Source organism: Bufo bufo, chromosome 3 (genome assembly GCF_905171765.1).
Source record: "Bufo bufo chromosome 3, aBufBuf1.1, whole genome shotgun sequence".
Taxonomy (NCBI): domain Eukaryota; kingdom Metazoa; phylum Chordata; class Amphibia; order Anura; family Bufonidae; genus Bufo; species Bufo bufo.
In genome coordinates this window covers 148,034,917-148,061,947 of record NC_053391.1, presented here as the reverse complement: position 1 = coordinate 148,061,947, position 27,031 = coordinate 148,034,917, and the positions used below count along the sequence as shown (strand labels likewise).

Sequence of the window (27,031 nt, the reverse complement as noted above, 5' to 3'; positions counted from 1 at the left end):
CAAGTTAGCGGAAAGGGAGACTTTGTGAGAAAAAACAAAAAAAATCTATTTCCGCTAACTTGTGCCAAAAAAAAACAACTTCTATGAACCATGCCATGCCCCTCACGGAATACCTTGGGGTGTCTTCTTTTCAAAATGGGGTCACTTGTGGGGTATTTATACTGCCCTGGCATTATAGGGGCCCTAAAGCGTCAGAAGTAATTTGGAATCCAAATGCGTAAAAAATGCCCTGTGAAATCCTAAAGGTGCTCTTTAGAATTTGGGCCCCTTTGCGCACCTAGGCTGCAAAAAAGTGTCTCACATGTGGTATCGCCGTACTCAGGAGAAGTTAGGCAATGTGGGTGAGAGAAATATCTCTCTAAAATGACAACTTTGTATAAAAAAAAAAGGGAAAAGTTTACTTTTAGAGAAATATTTCTCTCTCACCCAGCATGGGTATATGTAAAAATACACCCCAAAACACATTGCCCTACTTCTTCTGAGTACGGCGATGCCACATGTGTGCCAAAGGGGCCCAAATTCTAAAGAGGACCTTTAGGATTTCACAGGGCATTTTTTAGGCATTTGGATTCCAGACTTCTTTTCACGCTTTAGGTCCCCTAAAATGCCAGGGCAGTATAAATACCCCACAAGTGACTGCATTTTGGAAAGAAGACACCCCAAGGTATTTTGTGATGGGCATAGTGAGTTCATGGAAGTTTTTATTTTTTGTAACAAGTTAGTGGAATATGAGACTTTGTAAGAAAAAATAAATAAATAAAAATCATCATTTTCCGCTAACTTGTGACAAAAAATAAAAACTTCTATGAACTCACTATGCCCATCAGCGAATACCTTAGGGTGTCTACTTTCCGAAATGGGGTCATTTGTGGGGTGTTTTTACTGTCTGGGCATTGTAGAACCTCAGGAAACATGACAGGTGCTCAGAAAGTCAGAGCCGCTTCAAAATGCAGAAATTCACATTTTTGTACCATAGTTTGTAAACGCTCTAACTTTTGCGCAAACCAATAAATATACACTTATTGCATTTTTTTTTATCAAAGACATGTAGAACAATAAATTTAGAGAAAAATTTATATAGAAATGTAGTTTTTAAAAAAAAAAATTACAACTGAAAGTGAAAAATGTCATTTTTTTGCAAAAAATTCGGTAAATTTCGATTAATAACAAAAAAATTTAAAATGTCAGCAGCAATAAAACACCACCAAATGAAAGCTCTATTAGTGAGAAGAAAAGGAGGTCAAATTAATTTGGGTGGTAAGTTGTATGACCGAGCAATAAACGGTGAAAGTAGTGTAGTGCAGAATTTTAAAAAGTGGTCTGGTCATTAAGGGGTTTAAGCTAGGGGAGCTGAGGTGGTTAAAATTATCACAGTGAAATCTGCTTTCTAAAAACAATATGGCTTTCCTTTCCTTCTGCGCAATGCCGTGTGCCCGTACAGCAGTTTACAACCACATATGGGGTGTTTCTGCAAACTACAGAATCAGGGCAATAAATATTGAGTTTTGCTTGGCTTTTAACCCTTGCGTTGTTAGTGGAAAATATGGGTTAAAAACTTAAAATGGAAAATCTGCCAAAAAAATGAAATTCTGAAATTTCATCTCTATTTTCCTTTAATTCTTGTGTAACACCTAAAGGGTTAACAAAGTTTGTAAAATCAGTTTTGAATACCTTGAGGGATGTAGTTTCTAAAATGGGGTCATTTTGGGTGGTTTCTATTATGTAAGCCTCACAAAGTGACTTCAGACCTGAACTGGTCCTTAAAAAGTGGGTTTTGGAAATTTTCTGAAAAATTCAAGATTTGCTTCTAGACTTCTAAGCCTTCTAACGTCCCCCAAAAAATAAAATCGCATTCACAAAATGATCCAAACATGAAGTAGACATATGGGGAATGTAAAGTAATAACTATTTTTGGAGTTATTAGTATGATAAAAATAGAGAAATTGAAATTTGCTAATTTTTCCAAATTTTTGGTAAATTTTGTATTTTTTTTATAAATAAAAATTACATTTTTTGACTCAGTTTTACGTCTGTCATGAAGTACAATATGTGACGAGAAAACAATCTCAGAATGGCCTGGATAAGTAAAAGCGTTTTAAAGTTATCACCACAAAGTGACACGTCAGATTTGCTAAAAATGGCCTGGTCCTTAAGGTGAAAAATGGCTGGGTCATTAAGGTGTTAATTGTGATTTTAACCCTTGACTTTGGGTGGAGCTTACAGGGTTCACTTCTCTTATCCAAACATCTCATAATGCTACACAATTTCATTTATAGTTTGTGACTAATTAAAATTATAAGTGTTAGTGGGGGTCCAACCTTTGTGAGCCCCAACCCCATCACCACTGTTGACAATAAGGGGTCTTATGTCCCAGTTCTTAGCGGGAACTAAAACATGAGATCTTGCAAAGCAGTATCTGTCCACTATACATAGAAATCGGAGATGTTATCAGATGTTTGTTTAAATCATTCATGCAATGTCAAGCGTTGCAAATTGCCTGACATTTAATGAATACTGATTACATAGTCATCAGCATACATGTTCATATGCCATTCCTTATGTCTATTTCTAATTGTTCCTCAAATCTTAATACATGTTCGCATGGTCGTGCAAAGTCATTTTGCCATAGACAATGGTCACTTAGTAAATGTCATTCAGTGGCAAAAAGACAGTGCGAACACACAATAAATGACAAGGCAGGTAGTACCTAAGGGTATTGGGAAAAAATACAATGTTTGACCCGCTCAGGCTGAGATAAGTCCAGCTACAAGGGCACTACCATTAATAAAACGGTCTCTTCCCGGAATGGCAGCCAATTTCAAGCTATAACGAACCAGGAAGACAACCAACCCAACCTATCTAAATCTGTTAAGCTAAAGCTCCCACTTATAGTGTAATTGGTCAAGCTGTACACGTTTCATCACAGAATCAAGAGCAGCTAAGGCTACTTTCACACTAGCGTTCGGAGCGGATCCGTCTGATGTTTCATCAGACGGATCCGCTCCGATAATGCAGACGTTTGCATCCGTTCAGAACGGATCCGTCTGCATTATAACTTAGAAAATTTTCTAAGTCAGAAAGTAGCCTGAGCGGATCCGTTCAGACTTTACATTGAAAGTCAATGGGGGACGGATCCGCTTGAAGATTGAGCCATATAGTGTCATCTTCAAGCGGATCCGTCCCCATTGACTTCCATTATAAGTCTGGACGGATCCGCTCGCCTCCGCACGGCCAGGCGGACACCCGAACGCTGCAAGCAGCGTTCAGGTGTCCGCTCACTGAGCGGAGCGGAGGCTGAGCGCTGGCAGGCGGATGCATTCTCAGTGGATCCGCCTCCACTGAGAATGCATTAGGGCCAGACGGATGCGTTCGGGGCCGCTCGTGAGTCCCTTCAAACGGAGCGCACGAGCGGACACCCGAACGCTAGTGTGAAAGTAGCCTTACATGCACGTGGAGAATTATAGCAAGGACACCGCCACACTGATAGTGTGTGGCAGTGTATCCGGCACTAGGATGGCCATCCTAATAAAGTATATCCTATTAGCGCCTCTTTCTACCGTGAGAATAAAAGTACATTGAGCCTACTAACAGTTTTAGGTGACTTGCATCCTACCTGTTATCAGTTTTCTCCTCTGCAGGCTTTAATTCTCGTTTGTGACTTAGCTTTTGGGCAGAGACTAGCTGCTATGATGCCTTCCATATACTTCACATGGAGGAAACAAGAGATTCTACTTCCTAAGTATTGCTGGTAATAAAGCACTTGGGGTGAAATCTAACAGTTATTATTAGCTGCTCTAGCAGATATGCCTGTGTCTCTCACTGCACCTCACTACTCTTCCCCTCACTTCTCCACAGACTTCAATGCACATCTGCAACTTGATTTTTCAGTGAGAAGACAATCCCTTAAGACAGATTCAGCAGAGAATATATAATGAACGTGAATTTGGATGGGGGGGTCCTGATGAGTGAAGGAGCAGGCATTTTTGGCGAATAAGATGCAAACCTTCACATATTTACCTGTACAACTGATTTATGCTAAGTTCTGTCAAAATTTTGTGACCACTGAAACTGTGTAATATAAAAGGAAAACGTATAACTCTCGGGTGAAATGACATATAAAAATGGGTAGTAGTTTGAACTTACTTCCGGTCTTAGAGTCGCTTTCATACAGGCTTGGCATATAGGACCATTGCGGGAGAAGTTTAAAGGAAGACGGCGAGTCTTGTTCTGGCAGGTCTGTTCTTCACACAAAAGCCAGCCCTAAACAAACAAGATAAATAAAAAAATATATTAATTTTTGCAGTCTTATCAAATATACCATTATACCTTATCAAATATACCATTAAATGCATTCTATAGCATTCAAGTAATTTTCATTCCACTAATTTGTTAAAACAGTTAAGAGTTGCAAATTATTTGATGTCTCATGGAATTTAATTTATAGCTCCCCAAAATCCACTGCATTAGTGTAGATCAGCGACCAACTAAATAAATGCAAAGTAACCCCTTCCTGGTACGGTCAGTTTTTGCATTTTCTTTTATGGACTTTAAAGAATCATAATGTTATTTTTTTTGGTCGACATTGCTGTTGAGGGTTTGTCTTTATGTATGACAACCGGCATCATCTAAGTCACTATGAAATGTGTGAAAACAACTTCTGCAGTTGGGTTTTGGATTTCGTTTTTACGGTTTTCACCTGGCAGTGAAAATGACAAATTAACTTTATTCTGTGGCTCAGAATGATTGCAGTGATTTTGTAATGTTTTATTTAAAAAATTAAAAACTTTTTGTTTCCCCTTTGGACCACCATATTCTGAGACCCATAACTTTACTTTTCCATCAGTGCAGCTTATTTTTTGCAGAGTGAGCTGGAGTTTTTATTGATATTATTTTACATACAACTTTCTAAAATAGTCAGTGTGGCCAAAATCCAGGAATTTTGGCATTGTACTTTACTTGTATTAGGCTTGTAAATCAGATTTGGAGTCTTTACTGATGGAGAAATCTGGCATTATAGAGGGAGAAAGATCATTTGGGAGTTTGATCCCAAGGTCAGTAAGAAAGGATGATTGACACTTAATAGGGGAAGGTAGTCCTGCGCTGGTCCCTCTAGAGAATTTATGATGTAGATTTAGGACACCCAGTTGTTGATTTATTCATAACCAGGAAGAATAACAAGAACGGCACAACAGAGTTTTAACAAAAAATGCTCCAAGCATTGTTATTTTATGAGAAAATCCAAGTATTTACTAAAACAGGCATGTCAGGACAGCTGACAGGTATTCTTTAAAAAGGTCTGTAATTGTGACAGATTCATTTCAAGATATACTGAAACTACAGCAAGTCTGGGACTAAGAAAAAGGAGTGCTAGATTATTTTAAGCGGATATTAATCAGACCTGTAATTGGTAAAATATAGTCCATGGAACAAAATCTTATACAAGTAATTTACTGAGCGGTAAGATACTATTTCTAAATTGATCACACAATTGATTACTTGTGGCACTTAAAGGGCTTCTGTCACCCCCCAAAAGTCATTTTTCATTTTTGGGCTAATTAAAATCCGTATAGTGCGATTATTCAATATATAGTGCTCTTACCTTTTTCTGTTGTTTAGTTTCTTTAAAAACCGCACTTTTATAATATGTTAATTACCTTGCTACCAGCAAGTAGGGAGTCTACTTGCTGGTAGCCGCCGCATCCTCCTTTAAAAAAAAACGCCCCCTCCTCCTGTTGATTGACAGGGCCAGCGAGCGCTCTCCTCCTCCGGCTGGCCCTGTCTGCAATTCAAATCCCGTGCCTGCGCCTTACGTGTCTTCATTTGGCGCAGGCGCTCTGAAAGAAGGACGCTCGCTTCCTCAGCACTCCCTCAGTGCGCCTGCGCCGATGACGTCACCTCTAAACCCGAAAGAGAAGACGTCATCGGCGCAGGTGCACTGAGGGAGTGCTGAGGAAGTGAGCATCCTTCTCTCAGAGCGCCTACGCCGAATGAAGACACGTATGGCGCAGGCGCTGGATTTGAATTGCAGACAGGGCCAGCCGGAGGAGGAGACCGCTCGCTGGCCCTGTCAATCAACAGGAGGAGGGGGCGTTTTTTTGAAAGGAGGATGCGGCGGCTACCAGCAAGTAACCGCCCTACTTGCTGGTAGCAAGGTAATTAACATATTATAAAAGTGCGGTTTTTAAAGAAACTAAACAACAGAAAAAGGTAAGAGCACTATATATTGAATAATCGCACTATAAGGATTTTAATTAGTCCAAAAATGAAAAATGAGTTTTGGGGGGTGACAGAGGCCCTTTAAGTTGACCATACCATTAGACATTTGTTGGCTGACCGCTATCTACCTCCACTGCCCCATAAAAATGCACGTTTGGACTGGCCAAAAATGTATGTGTCCTGAAAGAGGATTAAAAGTCGCTGCCAGATACCTTGTGTGGATACTTATATCTTGAAAACAAAAGGATGGGGAATACTGAAATCCCACTGCTGGATGCTTCTGTCTCCCGACATCTGCAATCAGGAGGCCACCATACACATTAGGTGATCGGCCAACATTAATCTAACGTGCATGGGCAGCTTTACTATTAAGATTGCACATTCTGCATAATGTATATGTAATACTTTAGTCACAATAAAAGTGGCAAGCTATTTACAAGAAAGTTACTTAAAGAGGACCTTTTACCACTCCTGACATTCCTGTTTTAATAGCTTCTTGTATTCCCCATGTAATAACTCTGGAAAATCTATTCTTATGGCTCTATGTTGTGTCATTCCTTTATTATTTCTACTAGAAGTTATAAATGAATTGCTATTAGCCTTCACTAAGGGTACAGAGGGGAGGTAACCAGTTGGAGAGTGTACATGTACAGACTCATTCTATCCAATCAGTGCTGCCATTTTCAGCCTGTGCAGGCACACACCCCCAACTGGTAACCTCCCCTCTGAACCCTTAGTGAAAGCTAATAGCAATGCATTCATAACTTCTTGTGCAAATAATACCAGTATGGCACATCACAGAGCCATAAGAATAGATGCTCCAGAATTGTTAGTACGTGGGGAATGCATGGAGCTATTAAAACAAGCATGTGAAAGGTCCTCTTTAAAATAATGTATTTGGAAAATTCAAGCAGTCAGAATGCATCAAAAATTATTGGTCTTAACAGTGTGTAACTTTAATGGCTGATATTTTATTCTTTCCAAAATATTTTAAAAAGTACAAGCTGCTTATAAAGCATTCAAGGCTTAAAATGGGCAGAATTTATGAGCTGTCAGATGCAAATCATAATACTTTCCTGTGAAACAAAATTGTTGAATTTCAAAGACTTTAAATCTTTGTGACCTTGTACGATTCTCTTCTTCACTCCCTCAATAAAGAATAATTGAAGAATTAAAATGTTTCTTGCTATCTGGAGATTGTAAAATGCCCCTACTAGGCTAAGAGGTGGCACAGAATTCTATGCACTATTATTGCTATATTGTGTTTTACTCAACCATTAGAAGAGCTCATTGCCTTTTTCTAAATATATAAAGAACAATTCTACTCCATTCTTGTACACCATGTTATTTGGACATTTATACAAATTCATGATTCCAAAATAAACTTGTATCATACCTATCCATCTTCAGGGAGAGTGATTAATGTATCAGCTAATTCACCCCGTTTTCCTGACCAGACACATTTTCCATTTTTTAGGTGCTTGCGTCTTAGGCAGGAGTTGTTCCCATTGAGCCTTTTTTTTTAGCCTTTTTTTTTGTGATATATGGTGCTTAATTTTTTTAGTAATTCTTGTATTTCATTTTTATACCCAGGAAAATGTTTCAATAAAGGAAAATGGTCTGTTATTCACATGTTTTCACTCACAAAAATGCAACTAAAACACTTTAAATTCTGTTCCCTTTCCTGTTTTGATATAGGGGGTGTATGGGTTTTGGTCTCTGGGGTCAGGCATAGTAGCTGCAGTGTGGCTTTATTTATTTTTTGGGGGAATTTTTTCATTTTACATTTTGTGGCCCACTTCATTTTATATTTTTTTTATTGCTGATTTCTCTTGTAACTGAGGCTGACATTAGTTACCTGAGAAATTGTACAAGGCTGTTCAGCCTCACTGCCGAAATGATCTTGGTCAGCTAAGACCAAGCAGCTCATGCAGATACCCAGCCCCCAGCAATCATATGATCGCTAGGACATGAGCAGGATGCCGAAGCATTGCCATTTCATATATACAGAGTATTTATTGAGCGTTGTGTATATAGCAATAGAGAAGGGAGGGATGGTAAAATTTGAAAATATTTTCTAGTTATTATACCTTCCCAGGTAGCTTAATGACGTAGAAGGACCAATATCAGGAACTTAACCCCTTAAGGACATAGGACGTACCGGTACGCCCTATTTCCCGAGTCCTTAAGGACCAAGGACGTACCGGTACGTCCTAACTTTTAAATCGGGATTCCGGCGCCCGAGGGGTTAAACGGAACGGGATTTCGGCTGAAATCCTTCAGCCGGCATCCAGTGACAACGCCAGGGGGGGTGATGTGACCCCCCCGTGTCGGCGATCGCAGCAAACCGCAGGTCAATTCAGACCTGCGGTTTGCTGTGCTTTTTGCAGTTTCTGATGCCCGCGGTCCCTGACCGCGGGGATCAGAAACTTTAGAGTGGGGGCATTGCGGTGGGGGCATTGCGGGAGGCGGGCGGTGCGGCAGGCGGGATCGCGATCCCCCGCCTGCCTCCCCATGAATGATCGTTGGCTTCTAGTGGGTATACCAGGGTGCCAGCACATTGCTGGCACCCTGGTATAAACGGCTGACATCTGTGCAGATGTCAGCCGTTTAACCCTTTCCATACCGCGGTCCGTACGGACCGCTGTATGGAAAAAGTTAACTGTCATCGGTCAGGGAGCTCCCTCCCTCTCCATCGGGGGGGTGCTGTGCCTTTGCAGCCCCCCGATGGAGAGGGAGAGAGCCCCCAGAGAGCCCCCCTCAGCCCCGTGCTTACCCTTCCCCGTCTGCGAAGTTCTGAGCAGACGGGGAGGGTTCCCATGGCAACAGGACGCCTGCTCAGGCGTCCTGCTGTCCATGGTGCTGAACAGATCTATGCTGAAAGCATAGATCTGTTCAGTGTAAGTAAAATACAGTACAGAACAATATATATTGTACTGTACTGTATTATACAGACATCAGACCCACTGGATCTTCAAGAACCAAGCGGGTCTGGGTCAAAAAAATGTAAAAAAAAAAGTGAAAAAAGTTAAGATAAAAAAAAAAACATTTATCACTGAATAAAAATTAAAAAAATAAAATAAACTACACATATTAGGTATCGCCGCGTCCGTAACGACCTGATCTATAAAATGGTCATGTTACTTTCCCCGCACGGTGAACGCCATAAAAATAAAAAAATAAAAACTATGAGAAAATTGAAATTTTGCCCACCTTACTTCCCAAAAAAGGTAATAAAAGTGATCAAAAAAGTCGCATGTACGCCAAAATAGTACCAATCAAACCGTCATCTCATCCCGCAAAAAATGAGACCCTACTCAAGATAATCGCCCAAAAGCTGAAAAAACTATGGCTCTTAGACTATGAAAACACTAAAACATGATTTTTTTTTGTTTCAAAAATGAAATCATTGTGTAAAACTTACATAAATAAAAAAAAAGTATACATATTAGGTATCGCCGCGTCCGTATCGACCGGCTCTATAAAAATATCACATGACCTAACCCCTCAGATGACCACCGTAAAAAAATAAAAATAAAAACAGTGTAAAAAAAGCCATTTTTTGCCATTTTACGTCACAAAAAGTGTAATAGCAAGCGATCAAAAAGTCATATGCACCCCAAAATAGTGCCAATCAAACCGTCATCTCATCCCGCAAAAAATGAGACCCTACTCAAGATAATCGCCCAAAAACTGAAAAAACTATGGCTCTTAGAGTATGGAGACACAAACATTTTTTTGGTTTTAAAAATGAAGTTATTGTATAAAACTTACATAAATAAAAAAAAATGTATACATATTAGGTATCGCCGCGTCCGTGACAACCTGCTCTATAAAATTACCCCATGATCTAACCTGTCAGATGAATGTTGTAAATAACAAAAAAAAAAAAAACGTGCCAAAAAAGCTATTTCTTGTTACCTTGCTGCACAAAAAGTGTAATATAGAGCAACCAAAAATCATATGTACCCTAAACTAGTACCAACAAACCTGCCACCCTATCCTGTAGTTTCTAAAATGGAGTCACTTTTTTGGAGTTTCCACTCTAGGAGTGCATCAGGGGGGCTTCAAATGGGACATGGTGTCAAAAAAACAAGTCCAGCAAAATCTGCCTTCCAAAAACCGTATGGCATTCCTTTCCTTCTGCGCCCTGCCGTGTGCCTGTACAGCTGTTTACGACCACATATGGGGTGTTTCTGTAAACTACAGAATCAGGGCCATAAATAATGAGTTTTGTTTGGCTGTTAACCCTTGCTTTGTAACTGGAAAAAAAATATTAAAATGGAAAATCTGCCAAAAATTTGAAATTTTGAAATTGTGTCTCTATTTTCCATTAAATCTTGTGCAACACCTAAAGGGTTAACAACATTTGTAAAATCAGTTTTGAATACCTTGAAGGGTGTAGTTTCTTAGATGGGGTCACTTTTATGGAGTTTCTACTCTAGGGGTGCATCAGGGGGGCTTCAAATGGGACATGGTGTCAAAAAAACAGTCCAGCAAAATCAGCCTTCCAAAAACCAAACGGCGCACCTTTCACTCTACGCCCTACTGTGTGCCCGTACAGTAGTTTACGGCCACATATGGGGTGTTTCTGTAAACAGCAGAGTCAGGGCAATAAAGATACAGTCTTGTTTGGCTGTTAACCCTTGCTTTGTTAGTGGAAAAAATGGGTTAAAATTGAAAATTAGGCAAAAAAATGAAATTCTCAAATTTCCTCCCCATTTGCCAATAACTCTTGTGCAACAAATAAAGGGTTAATAATGTATGCAAAATCAGTTTTGAATACCTTGAGGGGTGTAGTTTCTTAGATGGGGTCATTTTTGGGTGGTTTCTATTATGTAAGCCTCGCAAATCGACTTCAGACCTGAACTGGTCCATAAAAATTTAGTTTTTGTAAATTTCTGAAAAATTTCAAGATTTGCTTCTAAACTTCTAAGCCTTATAACATCCCCAAAAAATAAAATATCATTCCCAAAACAATTCACACATGAAGTAGACATATGGGGAATGTAAAGTCATCACAATTTTTTGGGGTATTACTATGTATTACAGAAGTAGAGAAACTGAAACTTTGAAATTTGCAAATTTTTCCAAATTTTTGGTAAATTAGGTATTTTTTTTGTGCAAAAAAAATATTTTTTTTGACTTCATTTTACCAGTGTCATGAAGTACAATATGTGACGAAAAAACAATCTCAGAATGGCCTGGATAAGTCAAAGCGTTTTAAAGTTATTAGCACTTAAAGTGACACTGGTCAGATTTCCAAAAAATGGCCTGGTCCTTAAGGTAAAAATGAGCCCGGTCCTTAAGGGGTTAAACACACTGCTACACAGCTTTCAAATACAGCCTACAGTGGCCTCTTCTCTGAGCCCAGGGCTAATCAGAATAAAGTGACCCCTTTCTCCCAGAGCCTACAGCTAAGCTGTGCTGCAGGGGATGAACATTACACCAAGTGTGTGACAGGAAAAGCTGTCCTCCAGCACAGTGCCAAACTAACTCAGCAGGAAGGGCAAACTGTCACTTCTCACACACCCAACATGGATTGAATACCCTCATAGTACCGCACAGCACTAGCTATAATCGCAAAGAGTGTGACCAGCGCGCACATTCTTGCCTGGAAATTCCCGAGGCCGTGGATCGCAATGCTCTATTTCAGGACAGCATCCAACTGGCGGACCTGCTGGCAGGAGAGGATGCTGAATTGCGGAGAGGTCAGTGGGGAGTTGGACATGAAGCTTGGTATTCTCCAGGAGACTTACTCTGAGACAATGGCCCGCAGCAAGCAAGACACATAGCCGCTGATGAAAACATAGCATGTACCAGGTAGTGCGTGCGCCATTTTCTCTAATGCGAACTTCTACTAAGCTGCGGACTACGATGCAGGCACTTTTTAGCAAGATTTTTTTCTTGCTAAAAAGTGCTTCAAAGGCTACATAAATGGTGTGTTGTCCGCATTTTTTGCGGACATATTGAAATGAATGGGTCCGCATCCTATCCACAAAAAAAAACGGAACGACACGGGAAAAAAAAATATGTTCGTGTGCATGAGGCCTAAGGCTGTGTACACATCACGCTTTTGACATCTGTTTAATGTATACAAAAAATGTATACATTAAACAGATACTTTCCATACAGAGGCATTTGTACAGCATTGCAAAAAAAATATCTATATATATTTTTTTTATGGGAATCTGCAGGAAAGAAGAGTGGTGTGCTATGCTTTTGTATCCTTTTTTTTTAATGTATAGGTTAAATGTATGGCAAAAACATGATGTGAATCCACCCTTAGGGCTCTTTCACACCTGCGTTCTTTTCTTCCGGCATAGAGTTCCGTCGTCGGGGCTCTATGCCGGAAGAATCCTGATCAGTTTTATCCTAATGCATTCTGAATGGAGAGAAATCCGTTCAGGATGCCTTCAGTTCAGGACCGGAACGTTTTTTTGGCCGGAGAAAATACCGCAGCATGCTGCGCTTTTTGCTCCGGACAAAAATCCTGAACACTTGCAGCAAGGCCGGATCCGGAATTAATGCCCATTGAAAGGCATTAATCCGGATCCGGCCTTAAGCTAAACGTTGTTTCGGATCACGTCATCCATGCGCATGGGGCGCTCTGACGTCATTCTGGAGCGCCCCGGGAGCCGTACGGACTGTAAGTATACTGCTCCCCCGCTCCCCACTACTACTACGGCAGCCAGGACTTTAATAGCGTCCTGGCTGCCATAGTAACACTAAACGCATTTTGAAGACGGATTCGTCTTCAAATGCTTTCAGTTCACTTGTGTTTTTCCGGATTCGGCGTGTAATTCCGGCAAATTGAGTACACGCCGGATCCGGACAACGCAAGTGTGAAAGAGCCCTTAGAGTTAAGAGGCTTGTCCAACTACATAAACTGGTTACAACATCATAAAATACTTTTTTCTAATGCTATCCCAAAAAAATGTCTGATTGGATAAGGAAAAACTTTTTCACAGAGTCTGGTCTCCATGGCTGCCCTCGCCCCAGTCACTTGACATTAGCCATTATGTATCCTTATGAAAGTGAGGCTCTCCTTTTTGGATGCAACTATGCTTTTTTGTTGTAATGACTTGATCCATGTCTAGCCATTTATTTGGCATTGTAGATTTGTATTTTTCAAGTTTTAATAAAGTTTAGTTTGGATACTACAACACTTTTTACACTTCCCTGCAGTAGTCTTGTCAACACTTCATTGTTGGAGCAGGACCAAAAGAGACCACTGGTGGATTAGAGAGGCATCTGCACTGGAGGAGCAACTTGGGAGTCAAGCGGTTACTCCTTATTACTACTTAGGTTATAGTTCTAAACTGACTTTAAAACATGGGTTTGGACAATTCGTTAAAACAAAATACTCTTAACAGGGGCGTTGCTAGGCTAAAACATTCGGGGCCTGGGTCCCAGGCCCCGAATGTCCTGCCTGCCAGATAGATCAAGGCAGTGATACAATTGAATCTAATGCACTGCAAGATCTGAATGACCTGTGATGACATCACAGGTCATGTGATCAGTGCAAAAGGCAGGGGTTGAGAAAGACCTGAGATGATGTCACCATCATGTGACCAGTGCAGGAGAGCCTTCAGCAGTGAGGAGGAAAAGTCCTGGAAAAGAAGCTGTGGTGAGGTCTGCTACATGAGGAGAGATAAGTGAAGGAAGAGAGGCAGAGCAATGCTGGGCGTTGTGGTTATTTAACTGGAACTGTATGTTAGGGCTGAAGGAATGGTATCATGGGACTAAATGTTCAGGGGTGATGTTATTTACATGAGGCTGCATGTTGGAGGTGACTGTGGGAGGGAGTGATGTTATTTACATGGGACTGTATTTTCAAGGTGGCTGTGGGAGGGCCATATTCATTGGGACTTGGGCCCCAGATCTTTTGAGACCTTAGCAACTCCCCTGATCTACAAATAGAGTATATAGCCCAGCCACAGGCAGAAAATGTGAAAGTAGAATTTTAGGCTATTGTTTGTAATAATCCATTAGTTTCACTAATCTATGAATACTTCCCCCAAAGAAATGATCTGTAAATTTGGATTACTGTATAGAAAGTGATTATTCCCTGATGGCAGACCAAACGAGTTTCATTCCTAAGATACATTACTCACCCACAAAAATTACGAAAAAAAATCCAAACCTATGGGTGTAATACTAAACTAAAACCATAAAACTGAACACAAAAATGAGTGGCTGAGTTAAATGGGCTGCACAGATTTAGTCATAGCATGGGTAAAATAAGCAGTCAAAACACCTGTAGTAAATCCTCTCTAATCCACCAGTGGTCTAATAACAATAGCCTAAAATTCTACTTTCGCATTTTTTTCCAGCTCCCCACTACATCATATGCAATATTAATTGTAAAATTACAACTTGCCCCGCAAAAAATAGGCCCTCGTAAGGCTATTGTGAACGGAAAAACAAAAAAGTTATGGCGCTGGGAAGCCGTGGAGGGAAAAATGGAACAACGCAAGGCCCTCTAAGGGGTAAAAGAATCAGTTTTTTACAACACATCACCCTGTGTGAACAAATGTGCTGCCCAAAATTATGAAAGTACGTGTGCTGAACAAATGCAAGTAATTGGTACATAAAGTGCTAATGAGTGACATTGCTTTATGCAGAAAATGTCATGTAAAAGGACTACAAGTTATTTGTTGTGAAACCACACCTTGTGTAAGGAATGATCGACTGTCTTTTTGTCTGCTTTTTTCCTCCCAGAGCAGGATTTTTGCTGAACAGTAACTGGGCCTTTACGCTAATAGAAACCAACAGCTGTAACAAATATCATAGAATAAACAGCTAGGCATAGTATATATCAATTGTGTCGTTTTTTCCATCCACAATACAATAAGGTGACGGCACGCATCCATAATGGTTAATTTCTAGTAATAATAAGAGCAGTTAAAGTCATTTGTGAAGTGAGATTACCAGATAGGAAGCTCAAACAACCCTAAATAAAGACTGAATAGATATGTGATATACAAGAACAGACCTTTTAATGTTAATTAAAACTGAGGAGGCGGCAGTAGGTTGTCTTCCCTAGAAATGGCTGGAGCATTTTTGGCAGAGTTGTTTGAGATATTGTAGCTATTTGTTTTAACTACAGGTGTTTTGACTGCTTATTTTACCCATGCTATGGCTAAATCTGTGCAGCCCATTTAACTCTAATTCAGTCTTTATTTAGGGCTGTTCAAAACGGACAAGAATAGGACATGCTATATTTTTTTTGCGGGGCCACGGAACAGTGCAACGGATGCGGACAGCACGCGGAGTGCTGTCCGCATCTTTTGCGGCCCCATTGAAGTAAATGGGTCCGCATCCGAGGCGCAAAAACGGCGGCTGGGATGCGGACCCAAACAACGGTCGTGTGCATGAGGCCTAAGTCTGTAAGGAGCACACATTATTAAAGGATAACTGTCACATTTAGACCCCAATTTCAATTTTCATATATGTAGTTACTAATAATATGATAATCCAGAATCAGTTACTACAGGGAGTGCAGAATTATTAGGCAAGTTGTATTTTTGAGGATTAATTTTATTATTGAACAACAACCATGTTCTCAATGAACCCAAAAAACTCATTAATATCAAAGCTGAATATTTTTGGAAGTAGTTTTTAGTTTTAGCTATTTTAGGGGGATATCTGTGTGTGAAGGTGACTATTACTGTGCATAATTATTAGGCAACTTAACAAAAAACAAATATATACCCACAAATCAGTGACCAATATAGCCACCTTTCTTTGCAAGGACACTCAAAAGCCTGCCATCCATGGATTCTGTCAGTGTTTTGATCTGTTCACCATCAACATTGCGTGCAGCAGCAACCACAGCCTCCCAGACACTGTTCAGAGAGGTGTACTGTTTTCCCTCCTTGTAAATCTCACATTTGATGATGGACCACAGGTTCTCAATGGGGTTCAGATCAGGTGAACAAGGAGGCCATGTCATTAGATTTTCTTCTTTTATACCCTTTCTTGCCAGCCACGCTGTGGAGTACTTGGACGCGTGTGATGGAGCATTGTCCTGCATGAAAATCATGTTTTTCTTGAAGGATGCAGACTTCTTCCTGTACCACTGCTTGAAGAAGGTGTCTTCCAGGAACTGGCAGTAGGACTGGGAGTTGAGCTTGACTACATCCTCAACCCAAAAAGGCCCCACAAGCTCATCTTTGATGATACCAGCCCAAACCAGTACTCCACCTCCACCTTGCTGGCGTCTGAGTCGGACTGGAGCTCTCTGCCCTTTACCAATCCAGCCACGGGCCCATCCATCTGGCCCATCAAGACTCACTCTTATTTCATCAGTCCATAAAACCTTAGAAAAATCAGTCTTGAGATATTTCTTGGCCCAGTCTTGACGTTTCAGCTTGTGTGTCTTGTTCAGTGGTGGTCGTCTTTCAGCCTTTCTTACCTTGGCCATGTCTCTGAGTATTGCACACCTTGTGCTTTTGGGCACTCCAGTGATGTTGCAGCTCTGAAATATGGCCAAACTGGTGGCAAGTGGCATCTTGGCAGCTGCACGCTTGACTTTTCTCAGTTCATGGGCAGTTATTTTGCGCCTTGGTTTTTCCACACGCTTCTTGCGACCCTGTTGACTATTTTGAATGAAACGCTTGATTGTTCGATGATCACGCTTCAGAAGCTTTGCAATTTTAAGAGTGCTGCATCCCTCTGCAAGATATCTCACTATTTTTGACTTTTCTGAGCCTGTCAAGTCCTTCTTTTGACCCATTTTGCCAAAGGAAAGGAAGTTGCCTAATAATTATGCACACCTAATATAGGCTGTTTATGTCATTAGACCACACCCCTTCTCATTACAGAGATGCACATTACCTAATATGCTTAATTGGTAGTAGGCTTTCGAGCCTATACAGCTTGGAGTAAGACAACATGCATAAAGAGGATGATGTGGTCAAAATACTCATTTGCCTAATAATTCTGCACTCCCTGTATTAGACTGACTTACCCCATATTTAATAAGATTCAGCCCTTAGCAACCAGTCTGCATAAAACTGCAATCTCACTATTCAGTTAAGATGGCCGCCACTGCCCTCACCCTGAGGCTAATCCCGCCTGCCCTCACTAGCCAGTAACCATAGCCCCCCAAAAGTGTCAGTAACCAGAGCCCTCCCCCTATTGGGTTAATCTCCTGCAGCACAAAGGGGAAACTAACTGTAACGTGCCAGGCAAGAGACAAAACAAGTCTGGTGTTACTGGTGGTGATAAGATGGTTGCCTTAGCGGATCCTACACATTGTAAGGCTGTACGGAGTAGTGCATATTATGAACAAAGTTTAGAAACGTGTCCAATACCGATTCACTCAACCCTAGTCAGTACGAATACAACAATATCACACTTTTATAGTTTTTCTTGCGTTTAAAAAAAATAAAAACCTTGAAAATGATGTTCTTTTCACCACCATATTCTGACCGCTATAACTTCGTTATTTAGCTATAGTAGCTACATGTATGGACCTGTGCGAGGGCTCATTTTTTGCTGGGTGATCTGTACTTTTCAGTGATATAATTTCGAAGTGAACCTGTGACTTTTTGATCACATTTTTATTGAGTGGTGATTGCCCATTGTGTTCTTTGACAGCTAAACAGCCATCACAGAGCACTCCATTTACAATATACCAATACATCTGCTGGCCTGTATTGGCATATTCTAGTAATAGCCACGGAAGCCTGCTTGAGGCTTTGAGCAAATACTATACAGTAACAAGTTCACAGGGAACACCATTATGGACGCACGCATCTCCCGCTTCCGGACCACTCAGATGCCGTGGTCACATTTGGTCTTAAATAGCACAGAAATTACAATTCTGAAAATTGTTAAGTTTTCCAAAATTTTTGGTAAATTTGGCTTTTTTTTTTTTATAAATAAGGGTGAAACATATGGACTCAAATTTACCACTGTCATGAAGTGCAATGTATCACGAAAGAAAAATCTCAGAATGGTTTGGATAAGTAAAAGCGTTCCAAAGTTATTACCACAAAGTGACACGTCAGATTTTCAAAATTTGGCTGTGGTCCTTAAGGTGAAAAATGGCTTGAAGTGGTTAAGAACTAGCAGGAGATGCTGTCGGGAAGAAAAAATTTCAGAAATCATCATCATCTTGGTTTATTAAAAGCTTTACTAACATTGTCTCACACTCTTTACTAGAAGTCAAGGCTGTAGAATTGAAGTCCAAGTATTGTATTTTTTCTCTTTTCTTGCGTAATCCCCATTTAGTATGTGTTCCATTATTGACAGCGCAGTCCAGTGCACATCTTGTCTAATGTATGCAGTCCTGGAACAGCCGTTTGAGGGTGCATATTTTTATTCAAAAATGTGAGCAAATTGCCTGTTTGTAATTGCACTGACAATTTGGAAAAGAGTTTTCTGCTCACTGAGCAAGCACTCTATGGGGTAGATGTGGGGGAGGGTGGTAGCAAGGAGGCTCAGGAAAGTGAGGTAGCTAGCTGTATAACAGTTAGAAAGCGGGGTAGAGGGAGGAGTGCCAGGGAGGCTAGCCCTGATCTGACACACCCCAACAAGTTTGCAAGGTTGGCAGATGAGGGGGGTGTCAGTTCAGGGAGACCCCTGCTGCAGCCAGACCATTCCTCTGACAGTCAAGGGAATGTCATCTCCAGTAAGCAGGGGACCAGGAGAGCAGGGCAGGCCAGACAGGTGCTGGTAGTGGGATACTCAGTTATTAAGGGTAAAGATAACGCCGATCTGTCACAAAAACCGGGACCGTCAAACGGTGTGTTGTCTTCCTGGCGCTCAAGTTCGACACATCGCGGATCGGGTTGACAGATTACTGGGAGGGGCCTGAGAAGATCCAGCAGTCATGGTCCATATCGGTACCAATGACAAAGTTAGAGGTAGGTGGAGCATCCTTAAAAATGATTTGAGGGATTTAGGTCACAAGCTTAGGGTAAGGACCTCAAAGGAAGTGTTTTCCAAAATACTACCTGTCACACCAGAAAGGCAGCGGGAAATTAGGGAGGTTAACAAGTGGCTCAAGAACTGGTGTAGGAAGGAGGGGTTTGGTTCCTGGAAAACTGGGCCAACTTCTCTGTCGGGTACAGGCTCTATCGTTAGGGATGGGCTGCACCTGAATGGGAAAGGGGCAGCTGTGCTGGGGGAGAAGATGGCTAGAAGGTTGGAGGAGTGTCTAAACTAGGGACTTGGAGGGGGAAGGTAATTACGTTATAGGATGTAAAGATAGTGCAGAGGTAATGGGACTGGGGAGGAATGGATGGAGGGACTAGAACAGTTGAAAAGGAAAGGTGTACGGTAAAACATAGATAAACCTCTTAATTGTATGTATACTAATGCCAGAAGCCTGACTAATAAAACTGGGGAATTAGTGATGTGTGAGGAGGACTATGACATAGTGGGAATAACTGAGACATGGCTGGATGATAGCTATGACTGGGCAGTCAATGTACAGGGTTACAGTCTGTTTAGAAAGGATCGTCAAAACCGGAGAGGGGGAGGGGTCTCCCTTTATGTAAAGTCCTGTCTAAAGCCCACAATCCGAGAAGATATAAGTGAGGGACATGAACATGTGGAGTCACTGTGGGTAGAAATACATGGAGGCAAAAACAATAATAAAATACTAATAGGAGTTTATTATAAACCACCTAATATTCCAGAGTCCACAGAAAATCTGCTACTAAACTAGATAGATGAGACGGCAGATCATAATGAGGTGGTTATTATGGGGGACTTCAACTACCTAGATATAGACTGGGAAACTGAAACCTGTATATCTCAAAGGAAACCAGTTCTTGGCAATAACCAAAGACAATTACCTTTTCCAACTGGTTCAGGACTCAACTAGAGGGACAGCCATACTGGACTTAGTATTAACCAATAGACCAGCTGAACAACATATGTGCAGGTTGGGGGACACCTGGGAAATAGTGACCATAAAGTAATAACCTTCCAATTGTCATTCAAAAGAGTGTTTCTTCAGGGAACAACAAAAATACCAAACTTCAAAGAAGCTAAATTTAGCCAACTAAGAGAGGCCATAGGCCTAACTAACTGGGACAAAGCCCTCAAAAATAAAAATCTAATTGTGAAAGGTACATACCTTATGGAAATAAAAGGTTAAGGAACAAAAAAACAAAAAAAAAAACAAACAATGTGGATATAAATAGAACTGTAAAGAAAGCAATAAATGACAAAAAGAAAGCATTTAAATCACTAAAACAGGAGGGTAGCGAGGAAGCACTAAAAAAACTATAAGGAAAAAAAAAATAGAATATGTAAAATACAAATAAAAGCCGCCAAACTAGAGACCGAGAGATTAAATTGCCAAAGAGAGCAAAACTAACCCTAAAATGTTCTTCAATTATATAAATGGTAAAAAGTATAAATCTGAAGGTGTCAGACCTCTACAAAGTAATGAGAGGGGAGTTGCAGTGAGCGATGAGGAGAAAGCAAAGCTCTTAATTATTTTTTTCTCCACTGTATTCACTGAGGAAAATAAACTCAGATGAAACACAGAATGTAAAAGTAAATTCCCCTTTAAAAGTGCTCTGTCTGACCCAGGAAGAAGTACAGTGGGGTCTTTAAAAGATTAAGGGTCCATCCACACGTCTGCAAAATGGGTCCGCATCTGTTCCGCAATTTTGTGGAACAGGTGAGGACCTATTCATTTTCAATGGGGCCGGAATGTGCTGTCCGCATCCGCGGATCCGCAAAAAAATAGAATATGTGCTATTCTTGTCCGCAATTGCGGACAAGAAAAGGCATTTTCTAGGAGAGTGTCGGCGATGTGCGGTCTGCAAAATGCGAAAAAAGCACATTGCCTGAGTTTTGCGGATCCGCAAAACAAATATGGACGTGTGAATGGACCCTAACATAGACAAATCGCCAGGACCAGATGGCATACACCCCCGTATCCTAAGAGAATTAAGTTATGTATGGCCAGGCCCTTATTTCTAATATTTAAGGACTCTATACTGACAAGGAGTGTTCCGCAGGATTGGTGCATAGCAAATGTGGTGCCAATATTCAAAAAGGGTCCAAATACAGAGCCCGGAAACTATAGGCCGGTAAGTTTAACATCTGTTGTGGATAAACTGTTTAAAGGTTTTCTAAGAGATGCTTTCTTGGAGTACCTCAATGAAAAGAAGCAAATAACGCTATATCAGCATGACTTCATGAGGGATCGGTCATGTCAAACTAATTTAAATCAGTTTCTATGAGAAGTTCTAGACTTGACAGCGGCGAATCAATGGATGTCGCATATCTGGACTTCTCCAAAGCATTTGACACTGTACCGCATTAAAGGTTAGTATATAAAATGAGAATGCTTGGACTGGGAGAAAATGTCTTTATAAGCATACATGCACACGAATGTGCTCGGGTGCGGACCCATTCACTTCAATAGGGCCACAAAAAATGCGGACAGCCAGGGTAAGTAACTGGCTCAGTGATAGAAAACAGAGGGTGGTTATAAATAGTACACACTCATATTGGGTCACTGTCACTAGTGGAGTACCTCAGGGGTTAGTTTTGGGCCCTATTCTCTTCAATATATTTATTATGATCTTGTAGAAGGATTGCACAGTAAAATATAATTTTTTGCAGATGACACTAAACTGTGTAAAGTAATTAACAGTATACTGCTACAGAGGGATCTGGACAGAGGGATCTGGATAGGCTTGGGCAGATAAGGTTTAACACTGACAAATGTAAGGTTATGCACATGGGAAGGTATAATACAAGTCACCTGTACATACTAAATGGTAAAACACTGAATAAGGCCTCTTTCACACGACCGTTTTTTTTCCCTGTTCGCGGGGCATTTTTTTGCGTTCCATATACGGAACCATTCATTTCAATAGTTCCGCAAAAAAAAAACGGAATGTACTCCGTATGCATTCTGTTTCCGTATTTCCGTTCTGTTGAAAGATAGAACATATCCTATTGCCCGCAAATCACGTTCCGTGGCTCCTTTCAAGTCAATGGGTATGCCAAAAAAAATTGGAACACATACGGAATGTACTCTGTATGTCTCCCGTATCCGTTCCGTTTTTGCAGAACCATTCATTTCAAATTTTATGCCCAGCCCAATTTTTTCTATGCAATTACTGTATATGCCATAAGGAAAAACTGAATGGAAACAAAAAAAAAAAACTGAACGGATCCGTGAAAAACAGACTGCTAAATACTGAAAAAGCCATACGTTTGTGTAAAAGAGGCCTAACACTGACATGGAAAAGGACCTAGGAATTTTAGTGAACAGCAAACTAAGCTGTAGAAACCAGTGTCAAGCAGCTGCTGCCAAGGCCAATAAGATAATGGGTTGCATCAAAAGGGGCATAGATGCCAGTGATGAGAACATAGTCCTAGCACTTTACAAATCACTAGTCAGATCACACATTGAGTACTGTGTACAGTTCTGGGCTCCTGTGAACAAGGCAGACATAGCAGAGCTGGAGAGGGTACAGAGGAGTGCAACTAAAGTAATAACTACAGTACCCTGAAAGATTATCAACATTCGGGTTATTCACTTTAGAAAAAAAGACGACTGAGGGGCAATCTAATAACTATGTATAAATATATCAGGGGTCAGTACAGAGATCTCTCCCATCATCTATTTATCACCAGGACTGTGACTGTGACAAGGGGACAGTCTCTGCGTCTGGAGAAAAGAAGCTTTGTACACAAACATAGAAAAGGATTCTTTACCGTAAAAGCAGTGAGACTATGGAACTCTCTGCCTGAGGGGGTGGTGATGGTGAGTTCCCGAAAAGAGTTCAAGAGGGGCCTGGATGTATTTCTGGAGTGTAATAATATGACAGGCTATAGTTACTAGAGAGGGGTTGTTGATCCAGGGAGTTATTCTGATTACCTGATTGGAGTCGGGAAGCAATTTTTGGCTTCTAACTCATATTTTTTTTTGCCTTCCTCTGGATCAACTTGCAGGTTAACAGGCCGAACTGGATGGACAGATTTCTTTTTTCGGCCTTAAAAACTATGTTACTATGTTAAGTCTGTTTTGGGTGGAGTTGGACTTGAATGAAGTTTCCAAATCCAGCTTCAAAATAAAAATATTGCAGAATGGCAATGATTTTACTACAGTAGATTTGTTATTACCAATTATCATACATGAACCATATGTATGAAAGATATGGATAGGGAGAATTGAGGAGTCTGAAGTTTGACTTACCAACTCTACAGCACTGCTATAAACATACTGACCTACATAATTGTACAGTAAAGCTTCACTAAAGCTCTCAATGCTCCCAGCCAACTAATGTACAGAGAAAAGTTGGATTTTCCTTCCACTAGATCATAACAGTAGACTCAAGATGAACATGTACTGGAGATGCCTGGGTACACTGTATGTCTATGAAAAAAATCTACCTCCAAGTGTCCATGGCTGGCTCAAGATAGTTTAAGCCCTAAGATTCATTTCCAACTTTCTGGAGCTTCTTCAAAATTTTCATTCTCAGAAAGTCTATGCTCGGTTATCACTACATTTAAAACGCTCTATGGATCAACTGGATTCAGGATATGCCACACATGGTGGCTATGGTTATTTTATCTTCTGCTAAATGATCTCAAGTGAAGACAAATATCAAGTTATAATCAATAATATTAAAGATCAAAATGGGTAACGACATTACTGCTCTTAACTTGATACATAGATGCTCCAAATGGATTATCACAGTAGTTCTAAAAACACAAATCCTGGCAAGAAAAAGGTTAAAGTAGTATCTAGGGCAGAAAATTACTGGGCAATGTTTGTTCATTTAACTTTAATTATTTTGTCCTTGAGAACGGTGCTAATGAAACCGAATTTCTTCTGTGCTTTTAAATAATGGTTTCAATGGACTGCAAACAGGGCCAAGCAGACAAGGGAACTGGCTGAGCCCGGAGGTTGCTAGGTGATGCACTATGTAAACCCACAAACTCATTAAAGGTTTACATAGCTTTTAGGCAACTCTCTCAGGCCCTCCAAAGTTTTTAGAACATTACCGACTCAGAAGGCCATTTGAAGGCAAATATATGAAACTTATTAGATAGACCTTTCACAACTCTATGCTTTTATTGGAGGTCCCAAAATTGCTAAGCCAATTCAGTTTTCCTAAAATATGCTTAGATTTTAATACTGTCAGGCCTGGAAAACTCAGAATGTGCAATGATACACAGCTGTAAATGTGGCTATAAATGCACAGCAGATCTGATGGAAACTGACACCATAAAACCCCCCATGAATGGAAGCTGAGCAGCAGTAACCTGTGCTTCCAGCTCCATTCTCAGTGGTAGTTCTGGCAGGTGCAGATAACAGTAGATCTGGTTGCTCAATACTCGCCAATCTTCTGATGATAACCGATCATAAGGAAAGGCTACCAAAACTCATTTAATAACATCTAATGTATGGAAGGTTTTATAATTTTTTGTGGCAATGGTGTTGAAAAACAGTGATTCTGCTATTGTTTTCATGGCGTTCACTTGTGGTATAAGTGACATGATAAGTTTATTCTGTGGGTCAATGGCAAATTAATATAGTTTGATGGTTTACAAATTTTTCACGTTTTTTATTAGCTTTTGTGTCATCCCATTTAAAGCACCAGCAACGCGAGTTGTAATTTTTGGTGCCATATTTGGGTAAATACAACTTTTTGATCACTATTTATTAATTTTTCCAGGAAGGAGATTGCACAAACAAGACCAACTTTGGCAGTATTTAAAAAAAATAATTATGTTCCACAATACTGAATAAATAATCTGTATTATAAGGGTCATTATGGATGTCGTAATACCAATTATGTATAGATTTTGTATGTTTCTTATGTACTGATGAAGCTGTCACTTTGACAGCTTCATCAGGAGCACAACAAAAACACACTACAGTAACACAACAAATCTACCATATTTTTCGCCCCATAAGCTGCATTCCCCCCCTCCCAAAAAAAAAAAGTGGGGGGGAAATGCCCCTGCGTCTTATGGGGTGAATACTAATGAGCGCTTCCATTATGGAAGCGCTCATTAGTACCGGAGGACCAGGAAGCGGTGAAGACTCTGTACTCACAGCTTCCTGGTCCTCGGCTGTGAAAGCTGCGCACAGTGTGAGGGAGCTCTGTGACCTCACGCTGTGTGCGTCAGATCACAGCACAGTCGACAGCAGGAGGAAGAGGATCGCGATGTAGGTGAGGAGCGGCGGCGTCCAAGAGCAGCAGAGCTAAGTTTTTTATTTTATTTATTGAGGCTGATGGGGGGGTAATATAACATGGCTGGGGGCTGAAGAGGCTGCTGGTGGCTGAAGAGAGGCTGCTGGGGGCTGAAAAGAGGCTGGTGAGAGGCATATGGGGGCTCATGAGAGGAATGGGGCTCTTATCTGAGGTCTGATTGGGGTCATTCACACATTGTGGTCTGAGCTGAGGTCTGATTGGGGGTCCGATCTGAGGTCTTATTAACATTGGGGGTCTTATTGGGGCTGTCAGCTGAGGTCTGATTAACATTGGGGGTCTGATTGATGGTCTGACCAGAGGTGTAATGAAAAATACAGTAGTTAAAATGACCATCCTGGCGAGCCTGGCGCGAAAATAATAAAACTTTTTAAAATGATTTTATAAGTCCCAGTAGGGGACTTGAGTCGTGAGATCATGAATATGGGGACTCATTGGTATGCGCTGGAGATGTTAGGATAAAAGTGAGAAAACTACTGACAGATCCCCTTCAAATATTGTTTAATGGAAGTCCAATTGAAAAAGGAGCAGTTCTTCAGTAACAAGCTCAGCCCACTGCAAAGTAGACCAAGCTGTGTGCGGGGTGTCGGACCCCCACCAATCAGCTAGTGATGATCTAACCTGATGAAAGGACATCATTTAATAAAAGTTTAACAATTACTTCAATTCTTGAAGACTCAAGGAGGAAACTAGTGGGGAGGAAAGGGAAATAAGGTACAGAAGGGACAGGGTCAATCCCAGGTCTGTCCTCTTCAGTGCGAAAAAGCTATATTTTTCAAGAAGGGCATAGAAGGAGTATTTAGGTCCAGTGTTTGATGGAAAGTTGCAATTAGCAATGTCTATTAAGTAATATTTAAGTGAATGTATAATTGTTACGTTCTTGCTTTAAATGATAGTGGGCACTTATTTGACACATTGGAATATTTCTTTTATTGGCATTATTAACCATTATTTGGCAACAATGGAAGTTATTTCATATTATTGACTGATTGGTGAACAGAATATCCACTGGTACCTTTTAAATACTTTTGTATCGCAGTGTATTATGTAAGTTACAAGACAGGGCTGAATAGGCAACCATACATGGCAGTCCTGGGGACCACTGTCAGTCTGCCAAAAAAAACAAAAACAAAACTGTGATCACACTGTGGGAGGGCTGATGGGGTGAGAATGGAAGACCCCTCCCTCTCTATAACCACTCAGATGTGGAGTTCAGCATTGACCGTGGCAACTAAAGGAGTAAGTGACTGGAATCGGAGTTAACTCCGATCCCAGCAATTTGAGAACAGTGCCAGCTGTGCAACACCCAAGTCATAACACAGTCACAGCTCCTGAGCCATCACAGAGCCATAACAGTACATGCCTAAGCGTTAGCCATCTTCCTGCCATGACGTACTACTACAGAGAAGAGCTGGAGGGGTTATTATTGATAACCTATCCTTAGGATAGGTCATCAATATCAGATCGGCAGGGGTCCAACTTCCCTGCACCCTTATTGATCAGCAGTTTGCAGAAGCTGCAGTGGATTGAAACTAGCTCAGCATTTGTACACTGTGCAGGGACTGGGAAATGTACTGCAACTCCTTCCAATTCAGCTGACT

General features: G+C 40.8%; 1 protein-coding gene across 3 annotated transcripts in view; it reads right to left on the bottom strand.

Annotated features, from left to right (window-relative positions):
• The window catches only part of POLA1 (DNA polymerase alpha 1, catalytic subunit), a 450,237-nt gene that overhangs the window by 91,307 nt on the left and 331,899 nt on the right, over positions 1-27,031 (bottom strand). For all 3 annotated transcript variants that reach the window (XM_040423702.1, XM_040423703.1, XM_040423704.1), the window contains exon 34: positions 4,144-4,260. In XM_040423702.1, the coding sequence (XP_040279636.1) occupies positions 4,144-4,260 (117 nt within the window). The remainder of the gene's footprint in view (positions 1-4,143; positions 4,261-27,031) is intronic.